The 17,556-nt window shown below is 37.6% G+C and overlaps 1 protein-coding gene across 1 annotated transcript in view; it reads left to right on the forward strand.

The window, feature by feature from the left end:
- LOC132268209 (zinc transporter ZTP29) overlaps nucleotides 1–17,556 on the forward strand; it is a 32,300-nt gene that overhangs the window by 1,899 nt on the left and 12,845 nt on the right. The window contains exons 2-7 of the mRNA XM_059769003.1: nucleotides 658–716; nucleotides 1,101–1,193; nucleotides 1,288–1,377; nucleotides 1,508–1,589; nucleotides 5,292–5,347; nucleotides 6,005–6,061. Of these exons, the coding sequence (XP_059624986.1) occupies nucleotides 658–716; nucleotides 1,101–1,193; nucleotides 1,288–1,377; nucleotides 1,508–1,589; nucleotides 5,292–5,347; nucleotides 6,005–6,061 (437 nt within the window). The remainder of the gene's footprint in view (nucleotides 1–657; nucleotides 717–1,100; nucleotides 1,194–1,287; nucleotides 1,378–1,507; nucleotides 1,590–5,291; nucleotides 5,348–6,004; nucleotides 6,062–17,556) is intronic.

Consider the following 17,556-nt stretch of genomic DNA (forward strand, 5'->3'; position numbering starts at 1 on the left):
TCTTTATCCTCTGACTAGAAAATGAGTAAAAGAAGAAATATATCCTTTTTCTTCCCAATATTTCCATTTACCCGAAAAAAATAAATAACGAAAAGGCGTTACTCGGTGTTAGTTCCAGTTAATGAGGGTGTAGGAGGGGTAGACTGGTTAAAGACCTAACTTTTTGGCATTATTTACATAAAGTGACTGCCATCAGTCTGAAACCCCATTTTTATGCTTGACAGTCCAAACTTTTACCACTGCACCAATAAATCAGCATATTTTTTCAAGGATATTTTGAGCAAACTAATGCATCGTTGGTTCAATGTTGTTTTCCATTAAGTAGTTTCCCAATTAGTAAAATATTAAAACAAGCAGGGTATTATTTCAAGTTTCAAGTCAAAATCATCAAAACGTAATGAAATATATCTCTTCTTTTATTTTAACACTAGGAAGCTTGATATTTTCTTTGAAATATATGATTTGTGTTTGTCCGTGCTCTGGAGTTTCTTGCAGTGACCCTTCGATTTCTGGTTGTTTCATGGATTCCGTGATAAAATAATACTAATCCCGGTTAGCTCTGGTTTTAAAATATAATTTTAGGTGCTGGCATGTGGGACAGGTGCACCTTTTGTAATTGTTTTAAAATCTAAGTTTAGGTGTTGGCATGTGGGACAGGTGCACTTTTTGTAATTCTTAGTGAGGCTCCAAATCTGAAGATGCTTGGGCTTTTACAGGTATGATTTACAGTTTGACTCTTCATTTTTATTCAAAAGGTTGTCTTACCATATCTGATATTGCCAGTCACTTAAGTTGACCAATTCATTTTCCAGTAATTTTCAGAACCAATTCTGATAAAAATTGCCATTACCTATCGATGGTCCCACCAATGCGGTGTGTGCTTGAGGGGTAGGCAGTAGGCTGATAAAAACCTAACTTTTGGAATTATCCGCACAATTATATAACAAATTTCATAGCTGATATTTATTCAATAATTTTTTGTATAAGAAAGAATGTTCTTTACTTTGATCTTGCATTGAATCCTTTGAAATTTTTAAGAGGTATGTTTCAGGTTGATTCCGTAATAACATTATCTAAACCTCTAGATTTTCCCCATGCAGGGTTTTGCTGCAGGTCTCATGTTGAGCATATCTTTCTTTGATTTGGCTCATAATTCTATCAACTCAATTGGCTTTTTAAAAGGAAACCTCTGGGTAAGCCACATTATGGCTGTGTTAATTCAGATGTATCGCTTCTTTTAACATGATTCATGATCATTTTGATAGTTAATTTTCAATTACTGCACAGTTCTTTGCAGGTGTCATTTTCTTTGCCATTGTTGTCAATTTCATCCCAGAACCATCATTTGCTCCCATTTCAGATTCCAAAAGTAAAAAGGTGTGAATTATTATTGATGAATGTATATACTCTGTTTATCCTAGTACATGCACCCAGCCAATATTATATATTTCATCATTTAGTATTGACAAATATCTCTAAGATCAATTGTCGTTGTACTCACAAACAGAAAAATGGGGATGAAGGGGGTAAGGACGACTTAAAAAAGCATCGCCGCCAAGTTTTGTTTAGTGGAATCATCACTGCAGTAGGTTGGACTATTCTGTCAAATTTTTTCTCGCCCCTTTTGTGTATCATTTAAATTATTCTAAATTCATTTGCACACTCAATATTTTTTGTATTTAAATTGGTAAGACAAAATGCATATATGATTGGTATCCATAGATGTATGTGTATTAATGCATGTATTAGCATGTTGATAGATATTTCAAACCTTGATTTTGAGGATGAGCATGTGGCCAAACTAATATATTCTTGAGCATTAATGTGACATGCCATAATGAAGCAACTTTGATATTTCATTGTAAATGTGAAGCCATAAACTTTCATATCATGAAAGAAGTGTAGTTAAGTCGTTACATGATTTGGATTGTGTTAGAAAAGCCCCCTTATATTTAGGCTTGAGAGAGGGCGTGCATTACATTAACCCAGATTATACACTCATCTTCTTCCACACGGTTACTGGTTTCTCTTTTCCTAGTTTTAAACCTTAGTTTGGGCTCATCTTTAGCCCTCAATTCGAAGTATCAAACCATCTTGGAATCCTTCCAATCTTGTGAGATTATTGTCCTCCACGAGGAGAATATATTAAATTTTTTTTTTTTTTGATAAGTAAAATTGTATAAAAAGTGCTCAAAAGGGGAGTGTATCCCAAGAGAACTACACAAGGCCAAATAGGGCCTCTAAACTTTCAAAGAGTCCAAAAAATCTACAATCTCCTCTAAAGATCTATAATTTTTCCCTGCAACTCAAAAAAAAAAGAAGGTGTGGTAATAATAGAGGACTTAAGCATGGAAATAGGATTCTCCTATCCTTTTAAGGATCTCCTGTTTCTTTCAAGCCAAAGACATCGCCATAAACACAATGGCGTAACCCTCCAAACAACCTGGACTTGGCCCCCCATTATATAACCTCTCCAAGCCTCAATCAACCCTCTGGAGGACCTAGGCATGACCCACTGAACCCCAAACAAACCAAGCATCAAATCCCGACATTCCCTAGCCATGGTGCAACGCAAAAGAAGGTGATCCACCATCTCCTCATCTCGAAGGTGCATGCAACAACAATTGACCACAACCTGATTCCTTCTCTTCAAATTATCCTGGATCATGATCTTTCCCAAAAGAGATGTCCAAGCAAAGAAAGTCACCTTGAGAGGGGCTTTGGAGCGCCAAACAGCCTTCATTGAAAGGAACCCCTGGCTCTTCCGTGAGATATCTATAGAAGGACCGAACATCAAAACGACCTTGAGAGTGCCTCGTGAAACGAACATCCCAAGATGATTTCCCACTATCAAGCCGATAACAGTCGACCACCATGGCATGTCTATCCATGGCGATCTTGAAGAGCTGAGGGAAAGAGAGAGCAAGGGAGCGATCACAACACCAAACTTCCTCCCAGAAATGGATCCTCCTACCACCTCTGAGCCAAAATCTGATGTGTTCAGAAAAGTCTTCCCACCCCTCCTTCTGAATGAACTTCCAAGCCCAAAACCCTCTGGAATACGCACCTCGAGGGAGCTCCAACCTCTTCTGCCCTCTCCAAATCTACTCGCAACCACCCTCCATCATAGCCTATGCCTCTCCAATCCAAACCTCTAAAGCCATTTTCCGAGGAAAGCCTTATTGAAAGGCACCAATCTTCTTATTCCCAAGCCTCCGACCCAGATCAGACTACACACCTGCTCCTAGTGAACCAGATGAAACTTGAGCTCCTCCCCAAACCCCCCCAAAGAAAATTCCCTTGCAACCTCTCGATCCTCTCAGCCATAGAAGAGGGAATCTGGAACAAAGAGGAAATAAGGAGGAAGGCTTGAAAGTGTGCTTTTCATTAGAGTAATCCTCCCACCCTTAGAAAGATACTGCTTTTTCCATCCCGCCAACCTCCTCTCAGATCTTTCCACCACAGGATCCCAGCTCCCACACTCCTCGAGGATGACCCAAGGGGTAACCCCAAATAAGAGATGGGAAACAAACCAATGCTGCACCCAAGAATATCTGCTAACATCGCGATCTCAGGAACCTCCCAAATTGGCACCAAAACGCTCTTCCCCAAGTTCACCTGCAGACTGGAGACAACTTGGAACCATATCAAAACACATCTCAAATATCTCATTTGGGACACATCCGCATCACAAAACACAAAAATTATGCCAAAAAGTTCTATATTCCAATTGTATTTCAGCCCCAAAATAGCCGCTTCAGTCATGGTTGAAATCTTATTTCTCTTCGATTCCGACTCTAAATGTAGCCTCAATTTTGCTTATATATCAATCTAAGAGTCAATTCAAACCTTTTCGTTATGATTCTATCTTAGAAGCGTACCTAGAATTTCAAATATTGATTGCTTTAATTTCGCCACTTGATAGTTTAGTATTAGAGCCTATGCGCAACCGAAAGTGCACCAGTGTCTTAAGTTGCGCATGTAAGGATACGTGTGTGCGTGAGGGCGGTGGAAACCTATGGACGGGATCCTATATCATTTGGGAAGGCAAAAGTTGCTTAGAATATAAGACGGGTTGCGCACCATATGTTAACAAAGCGTTTTAAAGCCGTGAGAGGAACCCAAAGATGACAATGTTGTTAATTATGTTCTTCAAAAGTAAATTAAAATGCTATTTTTCCTAGAAAATCCATTATTAACCCTGTGACTATGTTTAAAACTCACCATTAAATTCATACATATTATGTGATGTTCCACACCCCTTGGGGGAAGAGGTTGTTGGCACTTATATGTGTGGACACCTTCTAACTGTATAGAGCATCAGTTGGTGCAATTAGTTGTCCACTCGTGGTGACTAACATTAATTTTCATATCAGTGAATTTTTTCACCTCTCTCAAAATAGCCAAACAAGTTTGACTCTCTCACAAGACCAATAAGCTTGACGATGTCCAAGAATTTCTTAGAATTTCAAGCAGTGAAATTAGTCTATAACTGCTATTTTTTGTCGTTTACGTTTGCTTTTTAGTTGTCTCCTGATGAGTCCTAGTTGTTCCATTCCAAAGGGCTGTTTTAGAAGGATAATTTCATTGTCTTTCCTAGTTTCTTATTTTTTTCTTTTGGTAGGTAAGACATGCATACACCTCAATTGCCCCTTGTGGGGACTTGAACTCTCAAACTTCATTTGGAAAGTAGAGGAGATATTTATAGAGCTAAGCTTACTAAACGAGTGTTGCCCATTCTAAAAATTTTTGTGGTGGTGATTATTTATGTTAGTGGCATTCCTCTGTTTTCTTTATCAGTTCTTTAAACAAAAAGACAACCATATCATCAACTTGTGCTCCAACCCCATCATTAAATTGCATTCCATGTTGCCGTTGGAAAATCATTTAGCTCAGCGTTGTGGTTTCAAGCTGGTGAGCTTGAATAGTGTCGAGCTCACTTTTTAAAATAAATTTCTCTCTTTATGTACTTGTCTCCCATGTAAATTTTTGATGTCTTAAAGATGTTTAGTTTGACTAGTAACTTCACAACAGTAGTATTATTATGTATATGCATGCGTGCGTGCATGTTTATTTTGCCTTTTTCCCTCTTACCTGCAGAATGTGTAACAAATGAAGAACATGTTGATTGATTGGATGCTCCACAACGAGATTGAGAATTTCATTTTTTTCATCGGGGGAAAATTTGAAATCAAATCTCCATATTGCAAGTCTTACTTCTTTTTATTTGGGAAATACCCTGCTTATATTAGTCTTGCTTTAATGGGAGACTTCATCATTACATATTTCAGGCATAAGCTTGCACAATTTTCCAGAGGGAATGGCTGTCTTCCTTGGATCAATTAAGGTACCAATGTTATTTTATAAGGTTCTGGCTTGTATACCTAATTTATGAATTCAAGTCATAGCAGCTTAACAATTTTAATGTTGATGACTGGTTTGTCTTCAATTACAAAGAATTAGATGTTGAATTTCTTATCTAGTGTCAAGCTATCCTTGAATTATACAACATTCAAGGTTAATTTTTGTTGTAGGAGTTAAAATTCAACTGAAAGCTCAATAATATTATGGGGATCTTGTAGTTGATCAAGTTGAAACTTTTTGGTTACTGTGAATGCCGAGCTCAATGCTTACCTCAATGGCAGCTGAAAGTAATGAAAATTATATCTTTATGAGCTTGATGGCAGGACGCTTGCATCTTCTGCTTTCATTTAAAAGTTGCAACACTTAATGTGCACCAGGATATCATTAAAATTGATTTTGTATTGTTTAGATATAGTTCAAAATTCCGTCAGTGCAGTTTATTAATGATAATTACCTGGTCATTGAAAATCATTGAGATCTTTTAGAAACTCCAGGCTTGAGGAGTGTAAATCACTTTCCTAACATCACTAAGTCTTATTCATCTCATGCTTCTTTTGTGGGCTTTCGAACTTGGCACTGGCCATTTACGACTTACGTTTCCCTTCACAAGTTTCTTGTTTTTCTCATGCTTCTTTTGTAGGGTCTTCGGGTTGGTTTGAACTTGGCACTGGCTATTGCTTTGCACAACATCCCGGAGGTATACTTGTTCAGATCCTTTAGTATTGGTATTTTGCTAATAGATGCTATGGCATCTATTTAATGACTTAATTTGGTAGGATCAAGCTTCTTCTTTATTGCTATTATTGCTTACAGTTCTTGCCTTCTTTTGGGAAGCATGAATTTTTTTAATATTTTACAAGATAGGAAATCAAACATGAGACATCCACAATTAATATGTTCTGATACCAATTGAAGAATTTGGATTGTAACCCAAGGCTTTGATGGTTAGAGTGTTCAAAGCCCAAAATATATCTAGAGGAGGGTAAATAGATTCTATTCGATTTTTAACTAACAATAACTACTTTTTAAAATATAGCAGTTATATTTAGATGCAACAATATCAATTGTTAAACTATAAAGAGAAAAAATAAATAACCAAGCAATCACACATATAGTAAAATTTTATATGGAAAACCTGGAAGGGAAGAATCATAAGACCTAGTCCAAGCAGATCAAATCCACTATTAGAAGAAATATAATATGACCCTAGGTTACTGATTCTAAAGCTAAGAATTATCTACTTACCTCCGACCCAAACTTACGCCACACCATCCAATCTGATCCCCGCTACTGCCAGTCAATGGATCCGGTCCTCAAGTGATCAATGGATCCGTTCCTAAAGTTATACATAGTAAAATAATTTATGAACACAATTCATTTATATCAGGATTGAGCTTTTAAGATATCCAATTATTGCATGAACTCATCCCTTTTATTTTTCATGACAGCTTTCACAATACTGCCAGCCAGCTCTTTCCATAGACACATCTATATTATTTTCTTTTATGTTTAGGAAGCTTTCCAACAAATCCCATACGTAACTTTCTCCATGTTTTTAATAGTTGTAGATATTTTTCTACAACTATTTTTCTTTTTTCCACTAGACTGTTAATCATCATTTTTATGATCCTTGACATTCATATTTATTCAACATTTTCACATATACTGTAGATCGCATTTCAAACTTATGTACATAAATATGTATATATGAAAATTAGTGTGTATGGAGTTTGTTTTGATGTCCTTTGCTTTCAGCATTGGAGTGTTTTTCTTGTTTTGTTGTGAAGGTATTCTTCACGGTCATCTTTTGTACATATTTTTCTACATATATAAAACATTTTCCACATTGCCCAGGGAAAAAAAAATAGTGTGTTTGATAGACCCATCGCATTCACCACACAGAAAATGAATAAACAAAATTTCACTTGGATTCTATTAGAAAAAAATAAAAAAATAAACACTTAATTGATCAATAATATGTCTTTTATAACAATTAAATTTGATTATGACTTTTGTCATGGTTTTCATTTTAAACATAAGGTTGACTTTTTCTTATGATTTTCATTTTAAACACGACGCATGATTAAGCTAAAATATTAGACTTACAAAATTATAGATACTACTTAGTCTTAGGATTTTGAATTCTCAAGTTTATTTCCGTAACGGTAACTATAGTGTTATTGAAAATCATTTCCAATAGATTGCTTAGGGTTTTTATGGCCTAAGGAATCCAAAGGAATCTAACATATTTCGTTAATTCTTCTTTACTAACCCACATAAAACTTATCTTCATTCCCACATGTGGAGGGTTCTCTTTTAATGAAATTTGTGCTTTATTCAATGACTTAGCATTCTTTTTCAACTTTTTGTTTTCTCAATTTTTCTACTTTTATTATTTTTCACATTTTGATTTTGAGAGTACATAGCGTTAACTCGGTAGCATTTTCTTCATCTCTCCTACACTGAAAACAGTAGAACCTTGTATGACCAACCTTATCACAGTAAGAGCAATACCGTTTGAGGAATAGAGAGAGATTCCTATTTTTAATGTGTCGTTGTAGTACTCAATTACCTATCCTAAGTGTTTGTGATCAAACCTTTGAACAACAATATGTTGAATTTGAAGCTTGACTTTGGGCAGACGTAAAATTAAATTAAATAAAGATTACAGATTGATGTGGTTTTTACTATGAAATTTGGCAACACATGACACTGAATCCTATCACATTAAAAATGATTTAAAAAAGACTAAATGTTGTAAGAGACATGGTTTATAATAGGAAAGAATGGAAAAAGAGAATTCATGTGGCCGACCCCATCCGTATGAGACAAAGGCGAGAATGATGATGATGATGATCCATCCCATTGTCATCCCTATAAAAATTTGAACATAAAAATTTATTCTTATTTTGTTAATAATGGGATGTGATATTTTCACTTCATATTTGTACTCTTCCATTGATTTTTTAATAGGAGAAATGACATAATTACCCCCTCAAAGGTGTGTGTAATAGCACTTTTTCAGATAATTGAGGAGTGTGGAAATGCTTGTGAAGGACAATTGTGTAATAATGATGACATATTCTTTCACTATTGGTGGTTCTCTCATTTTTTTTTTTTTTTTTTCATTATGTAGATTGTATCAACTCTCAACTGTAGTTGTAATGAGTTAAATTTTTATCTTATGGATATTTTGGATTTTTTTTTTTTTTTCTTCGTATTTTTGAAATGATGCTTCTTTTCGTAAATAGTTTACTTTCTTTTTTATTGTACCACTTTTATGTTCATTGAAGGGTAAATTGTAAACAAATCCATGGCCTATCAATCTTTCAAAACAAACCACCTGAACTATTTTTTTAGCTAAAAAACCCTCTAATCCTTCAAAATTGTACCAAATGCCATATTGTCATCAGATGGTCATTAAGTCTCGTTTAATTTAGTTTATATACTCTTAAATACTGCCTCTGTATATTTGTCTTCTACTTTTGACTTTAATGACTTATGCCATGTTGGTACTTGCCTACTTGTTCACAAATACAAAAAATTGATCATTTTTCTATATATATCATATTTAGATCTCAACCTACACATATCCTATGCACTATAGAGTTAATTCATTACGTGTGTGTATGCTATCACCTTGTGAAATTCTTATGGATACTGTTGAAATATCTTTATTATTTTTATTTTTATTAGCTGTTTTTAGCCTTTTATTAGGTGTTTTATGTAAGATCCCTATAATCATGGGATCACCTAGATAATATCCCAGTAATTATGGGATCCAGTAGATAAGATCCCCATAATCATGGGATCACGTAGAATTTGGCATGTTTTCTGTCTTTCTTGGATTTGATTTTATTTCTTTGTACCCTATTCTTGTATATAAATATAGATCTTGGCTCTCGGTTTAAGTAAGCCAAAACCCAAAGCTTCTTCTTTTTGGTATCCAAGCAAAACAAAAACCTTCGCCTCCTGATCTTCCTCCCCAATTCTGCTACCTTCTCTCTCCCTCTCTCCATTTTCCCTCACCTTCGGTGCACCTCCATCTCCTCCTAACCCTTGCACCGAACCCCTCGGGTAACCCTCTATTTTTGACTCCTTTTTTAGGAGAATTCCCTTAGGTTTTTTATGATCTAAGGGATCCTTTTGGTGGTTTTTTTTTTTTTTTTTTTTTTTTTTTTTTTTTTCCTTTGTGGGTTGCTGATGTTTGTTCAGTAGCATATTTGCAGGAAAGTGCTGATTTTTTCGGCCTTATTTTTTTCTTTCCTTCCTTTTCGACGTGTGGACCAGCCGTTTGGTACTATGAGTGATTCTAGTAGCCAAAATGACACTTTATCTTCGGGCCGTGGACGCACTGCCGCAATAGCCGATACTATTGGTGGGTATACTACTCCACAGATTGTTGTCCCTCCTGCTTGAACTCCTCCCAGACCATTTTTTCAGGACTTCAAACAGTTACAGTCCCAGATTGGTCAGCTTCAGGAGTAGTTCAGAGCCTTATCTACTAGGGCTGGCTCTTCTACTCCCACGACTACTATAGCTACAAGTACTCCTTCTGCTTATCATGTTAAAGCGGGAAAACATACTTGAGATCTGGATTCCGGAGCCAATGATCACATGACTGGTGAGTTGTTATTATTTTCTACTCCCGTTACCCCGTTAATCAGGCTGTTAATCTAGTCGATGGGTCAACCACCGTTATTCGTAGCAAAGGAAATGTTCATCTATCCCCTGATAGTATTTTGCCATCTGTTCTTTATGTTCCTAACTTTGCATTTAATCTTATATCGGTTAGCAAAATTGCTAAATCACTAAACTGTGCAGTGATTTTCTTTCCTCATTACTGTGTTTTAAAGGACCTGTGTTCGAAAAGGATTATTTTTGGTAGGGGATATGAGCACGATGGCCTCTTCCTATTTTCCAAGAAGAGCCTTCTCTTCTTGTTTCCTCACCCCCTTTGTAGGTCTATTCACGTTGCCCTCGTGCTTTGCTTCCACTGCCTTCATCCTTCTCAAACTTAGGTTCAGGTACATCTCTCTCTCTCCTTTACATTGCCCTAACCCTGACCTTGATCCTGTTCCTGTTCCTGATTCTCGGTATCCAACTCGGGACCGCAAACCCCCTGCTAGATTTGGATTCGCTTGTAGTACTTGCTCATCCTATTTCGCATTATATCTCTTATGATGGTCTTTCAGGGTCTTACCAAACCTTTCTAGGCAAACTTGATTCCATTTCCATTCTTAGGAAGTTGTCTGAGGCTCTCCGGAATCCCAATTGGATGTCTGCTATGAAGGTAGAAATGGAAGCTTTGCAGCATAATTAAACATGGGAACTTGTATCTCTCCCTCATGGTGAAAAGACTGTTGGTTGCAAATGGGTATTCAGTGTTAAATATATGGTTGATGGCTTTATTGATCGGTATAAAGCCCGTTTGGTGGCCAAAGGGTTTACTTAGATTCCTGGGAAAGACTTTAATGATACCTTCGCTCCAGTGGCTAAATTGACCTCAGTTCATTTGCTTGTCTCCCTGGTTGCCTCTCACAATTGGCCTCTTCATCAGTTTGATGTGAAGAATGCTTTCCTTAATGGTGATCTTCTTGAGACTATTTACATGGATCCTCCACCCGGTTTTCGGGGTGAGGGGGAGTATGTTGGAAAGGTCTATCGATTGCGGAAGTCTTTGTATGGATTAAAACAATCTCCCAGAGCTTGGTTCAGCCGCTTCAGTGATGTAATTCTATCCATGGAGTTTGTTAGATGCCATTCTGACCATACATGTTTTATCCGCCGTTCCTCCATTGGTTGATGTATCATTCTGCTTGTTTATGTTGATGATATCATCATTACTGGTAATGACATCTCTGGGATTGCTCAAGTAAAGCTTCAATTGGCTAAAACTTTTGATGTGAAAGACCTTGGGCAGCTCAGATATTTCTTGGGAATTGAGATTGCTAGATCTAAGCAGGGTGTCTCCTTATCGCAAAGGAAGTATGTCTTGGATCTTCTTCGAGACATGAGTATGCTTGGGTGTAAACCTGCTTCCACTCCTATGGATCCTAATCTGAAGATCTCGGCTGAGCCTGGAGATCTCCTTTCTGATCCCTCGCAGTATCAGCGCTTGGTAGGAAGATTGATTTATCTAACCAACACCTGTCTTGATTTGGCTTTTGCGGTTAGTGTTGTGAGCCAATTTATGCATGCTCCTCGTACAGCTCATATGGATGCAGTATATCATATTCTTCGATATCCTAAGTCCTGTCCTGGACTTGGATTATTCTATTCTTCTAGCAAGCAGGTTGTGCTATCCTGTTTCAGTGATGCAGACTATGCTGGTTCCAAGACTGACATACATTCTACATCTGGCTTATGTACTATCTATGGAGACTATCTTATATCCTGGAAAAGTCAGAAACAACCTTTAGTTTCGAGATCTTCAGCAGAAGCTGAGTATCGTGCCATGGCTCAGGGTACTTGTGAGATTCTCTGGCTTTAATCTTTCTTGGAGGAGCTAGGGCTAGGTGAAAAATAGTCCTTAGACTTGTTTTTGATAATAAGTCAGCCATTATGCTTGCTTCAGATTCTATTATTCACGAGAGGACTAAACATATAGAGGTGGACATTCATTTTATCAGAGAGAAGGTTCATTCAGAAATTATCAAGCCGTGCTTTGTTTGTTCCTCTAATTAGTCGGCCGATGTGTTCACTAAATCTGTTGGTCCATCTTTGCTTCATTCCTCGATTACCAAGCTAGGCTTGATTAATATCTTCACTCCAGCTTGACGGGAGTTTTGCTTCATTCCTCGATTACCAAGCTAGGCTTGATTAATATCTTCACTCCAGCTTGACGGGAGTGTTGAAATATCTTTATTATTTTTATTAGCTATTTTTGGCCTTTTATTAAGTGTTTTATGTAAGATCCCTATAATCATGGGATCACATAGATAAAATCCTTGTAATTATGGGATCACGTAGATATTGGCATATTTTCTGTCTTTCTTTGATTTGGTTTCCTTTCTTTGTACCCTATTCTTGGCGGCATATCTCATCTCAAAAGTTTTCGGAATGAGTCATTTCTTATAATTTTTTTTAATTCTTTCAAACCTCTAAATAGTTGAATATAATGCTTGCAGGGTTATTGCTAGCAATTGTTGTCTTTTTCCATTCCCATTGTTTGATAGGATTTTAAGCCCTAGTTTTTTTTGCCGTGCCCTTGTTTATTATGGCATAGTTTTTTCAATGAACTGATAGGCAGAACGACTATAAATGCACATTTAGGTTATGCGGTGACTGCATTACTTTTTTAATCAAAAGACTATTTTAGACTACACCAATAACTTTTTTTTATTCCCGGGGTAAATGAGGAAAAAATTTATTGAACTTAAAGTGGAAGGATCGTATGATTGTAAGAAAAAAAAGGAAGAAGAGGAAGAAAGAAAAAAGAGAAAATCTGTAAAGATTTTAGAGCCGAAGGGTTTCCAACATCTCTCACCTATTCATATATATTGATAATAGGAAAGTAAAATAGTACCCTTAATGAAAGAAAATAAATAACTCAAACTTTCCAACACTTCCCCTCAAGTTGGAGCATACAAATTCAACATGCCCAACTTGGAACACATGCGCTGAAAAGTAGAACAAGCAAGCGGTTTTGTAAGAACATCACCCAACTGATCTTCAGAACATACATAGGGAGTAACAATTTGTTTACGCATCAACAAATCTCGAATAAAATGACAATCCACTTTGATATGCTAGGTACGCTCGTGAAAAACAGGATTGCTAGCAATGAAATTTGCAGCTTGATTATCACAATGCATTGACATTGGAGTAGGAACATCAATACCCATCTCCTGAAGAAGAGAGCGAACCCATAATATCTCGGAGGCAGTGTGAGCCATAGGCGAGACTCAACCTCAGCACTAGAATGGGCAACGACGGTTTGCTTTTATTGCGCCAAGTAACAAGATTATCACCAACAAAGGTGCAATAACCAGATGTAGATCGCCTATCAGAACGACTGCCAGCCCAGTCAGCATCACTAAAACCTGTTTCTGATAAAGAAGAAGAGGGCTTATACAACAGTCGATTCCCAGGGGCACCCTTCAAATAACGAAGAATATGACAAACAGCCTCAAAGTGAGGTTGACGAGGAGCATGCATATACCGACTCACCACTCCAACCGCATGAGTAATATCGGGACGAGTAACAGTAAGATAGATCTATTTCCCAACCAAGCACTGATATCGGCCAACATCAACAAACAATGTTCCATGTTCACCATCAAGTTTGACCGTAGAGTCCATAGGAGTATCAACCGGTTGAGCACCTAAGAGACCAGTCTCGGACAAAAGACCAAGAACATATTTCCGTTGAGATTGTGAGATGCCCTGATGAGAACGAGCAACATCAATCCCAAGGAAATAGCGAAGAACACGAAGTCCTTAGTATGAAAATGTTGACTCAAATGTCTTTTCAACTCTGCAATGCCTGATGAATCATTCCTAGATATAATTATATCATCAATATAGACAATCAAGACAATAGTGCCAACAAAAGAGCAACGAACAAAGACAGAATGATCGGAAGTAGAGCGCTGAAAGCCAAACTCAATCATCACAGCACTGAATCTATCAAACCAAGCACGAGGAGACTATTTTAAACCATAAAGAGCCTTCTGTAGTCTACACACTAGGTGCTCACTGCCAGCAACAACAAAACCAGGTGGTTGATCCATATAAACTTCCTCCTGTAGGTCACCATGAAGAAAGACATTTTTTATATCAAGCTGATATAAAGGCCAAGAACAAGAAGCTGCCACGGAATGAAGAACCTGTACAAAAATTAAGACGGGCTACAGGAGAGAATGTCTCTAAATAATCAACCCCATAAGTTTGCGTGTACCCTTTGGCAACCAACCGTGCCTTAAGCTGCTCAACAGAACCATCGGGAAAATATTTAATAGTGTATACCCAACGACAATCTACAGTTTGTTTCCCAGATGGAAGAACAATAAGATCCCAAGTCTGATTCTTGTGAAGAGCACTCATTTCCTCATCCATAGCATGTTTCCAACCAAACATATTTAAAGCCTGCTGATAAGATGAGGGAATAGAGATAGAGGACAAGGTAAAAGCAAAAGACTGCAAAGAGGAGGAAACATGGTTATAGGACACAAAATTAGCAATTGGATGTTAAGTACAAGTACGTTTACCTCGACGTAAGGCAATTGGTAAATCATTAGTATCAGAGGTGGATGATGAAGGAACAAGAACCTCTGGTTGAGAAGATGTGGTGTCCTGAGAATAAGAAACAACGGGCTGAGATTTTGATCACTGGTAAACCTGCAAGGGAGGATTATAAGGTGTATCTATTGGCACCGGCATTGGAAGAGTTGGAGAAGATATGAATGACCCCCTCACGAGTGGATATAAGATCAGAAGACAAATTATGACCTGACGATGAAAAGAAAGCAGACAACTCAAAAAAAGTAACATTAGCACTTACAAAGTATTGACGACATTTGGGACTGTAGCAATGATACCCCTTCTGAGTATAGGAGTACCCAAGAAAAACACACTTATGAGCACGAGGAAATAGTTTGTCATGACCAGGATCTAAGATGTGAACAAAGGCTATACAATCAAAGACGCGAGGAGTGAGCTGGAAAGGAGAGAGATCAGGATATAAAAGAGAAAAGGGAGACTGATTATTCAGAACAACAGAGGGCATACGGTTAATGAGATAACTAGCAGTAAGAACTGCATCGGCCCAATACTGTTTTGGCACCTTCATATTGAATAACAAGGTACGAGCAACATCCAACACATGGCGGTGTTTTCGTTCAGCAACACCATTCTGTTGCGAAGTGTGAGCACAACTAGTCTGATGTATGATACCCCGATCAACACAAAATGAATTCATGGTTGATTGTATACACTCCAAGGCATTATCAAATCGAATAACTTTAATGCGTTTACCAATCTGAGTAAAAATTTCATTATAGAATTTAACAATAATATGAGGCAACTCAGATCTCTCTTTCATAAAAAATAACCATGTCATGCGAGAATAGTCATCAACAAATATAACAAAATAACGAAATCCATTGAAACTAGCGGTTCAAGAGGGACCCCAAATGTCCGTATGGACTACATCGAAAGACTCAGACGACTATGACTACTACTCGGAAAAGAGCTACGGCGATGCTTGCCCAACTGACAAGCTTCACAGTTGAAGACAGACACGACTCAGTGTAGGAATAGCTAATCGTAATTTTGCCAAAGATGGGTGACCCAAACGAAAATGCCATTGAAGAGGCGAAACTGTAGCACTCAAAGCTGATTACAAGGCAGAAGGAGGTTCACTAGAATCCATATAATATAGCCCATCCTGCTCATGCCCTGAACCAATCATCTTCTTTGTCCCGAGGCCTTGTAAAACACATGAATTGGGAGAAAAGGTTATAGAACATTGCAATGTCTTAGTCAGTTGACTTACAGAAAGCAGATTAAAAGGAAAATTAGGAACATAAAGACTAGAAGACAATGACGATGACTTGGTAGGGTGAAGGACACCTTTCCCACATACAGGACGAGAAGAACCATCAGCTAAAACAATACGATGGCCACCACTACGGGAACCACCATGAGAACCACGACCACCACGGCTACCACGAGAACCACCACGGCCTCCAAAGCTAGAGACTAATGCAAAAGACTCTGCAGGACTTACAGTGGAACTTTGTCCTAAAGATGATCTCAATAAACGAGAATAAGCATTAGCAGCTGTAGGTAACTTCTCGCTAGCAAGAATCTGATCTTTGAAGCCATGAAGATCTGTGTCTAAACCGGATAGCAAAGAAGCAATCATAAACTCCTCCCAATGCCGCTTTTGCTGCTCTAAATCAATAGTAAATGTTCTATGTTGCAGCAACTGATCCCACAAAATTTTCAAGGTACTATAGTATTCTGACAATGGTTTTCCGGACTGCTTAGTAGCAAAAATTTTCTCGTACAACTCATAAACATGAGAAACATTACTTTGTTGAGAAAAAGATTCTGCAATAGAGTCCCAAATCTTCTTAGAGGAATCACAAAATGCAACTGTACTAGCAATATTGGGTTCCATATTGTGCTATAGCCATCCCATAACAACACTATCCTCACATTTCCAATCTTCAATGTTCTTCTCGTCAGAGGGAGGATTTTCAGTCAAGTATTTCAATTTCCTTCGCCCACGCAAAAAAACTTAAACGGCGTGAGCCCAAGAAAGATAATTAACTCCATTCAATTTTTGCGAGGTGATCGACTTAGGCATATCATCATCCTTGAAGGATACTGGTTTGTTTTCAGCCATGATAAGGATTCAAACCAGAACCAAAAAACCGCAAAAAGGAACAGAATATAATTCTGTTTTCAGGACTTCGAGGCTGAAACACAAATAAGACACTTGGTGTACATTATTCAGACGAACAAATTGTATTTAAAATGTTGCACTTGTAGGGTCCCAAACATCCAAAAAATATTTCCAAAGCAAGAGAACAGCAGAACCAATTTCATAGGCTGAAGAATACCGAGAAACCTGACTGGCCGACCCCCCTTTGAGCCAAAAAAAATTGATCCAAATGCAATGAACTGTTTAACAAACGGCAATCGGACTTCTTTCTAGGGTAGACGCACCATATAGTGTGGATTCCAATTAAAAAAAAACACAACCAAAAGTGCCCCAAAATCAAGATCGATTTTTTTTTGGCCACAAGACAGAAAAAGATTCGAAAAATGAAAAGGCCAATCAAATGGCTTCAAAAAATTCTGAAAAAATCACCATAATTACCAGAAAAGTGAGACGATCAAGACCATATGATTTCCGAAAATTTCCAGCCTCCAGATGCTGACGTCAGCGTGAAAAAACTGACGTCAACTCTGTTCTCTCACTCCTGATGTTCTGTACACTGTTTGGATGAATTCTGGTTGAATTAGAGGCTTTGATACCAAGTTAAAGTGGAAGGATCCGTCCAACAGTTGTAACATACTGAAGTTAAGCAAATACCTCTTCTTTGAAGGTTGTGAAAGGAGAGGAGTTTGTCTTGAATAGCTAAGCATGCAGTAACAGCTACACTTGGTCTGCAACCAACCCAACATACCTTATACCAACCTACTAGAGGGCTGTGAACTGTACAAGCACTCCAGGCA

Source organism: Cornus florida, unplaced genomic scaffold (genome assembly GCF_030987335.1).
Source record: "Cornus florida cultivar Cherokee Brave unplaced genomic scaffold, ASM3098733v1 CherokeeBrave_3.0.0_Hap2_Chr08, whole genome shotgun sequence".
Taxonomy (NCBI): domain Eukaryota; kingdom Viridiplantae; phylum Streptophyta; class Magnoliopsida; order Cornales; family Cornaceae; genus Cornus; species Cornus florida.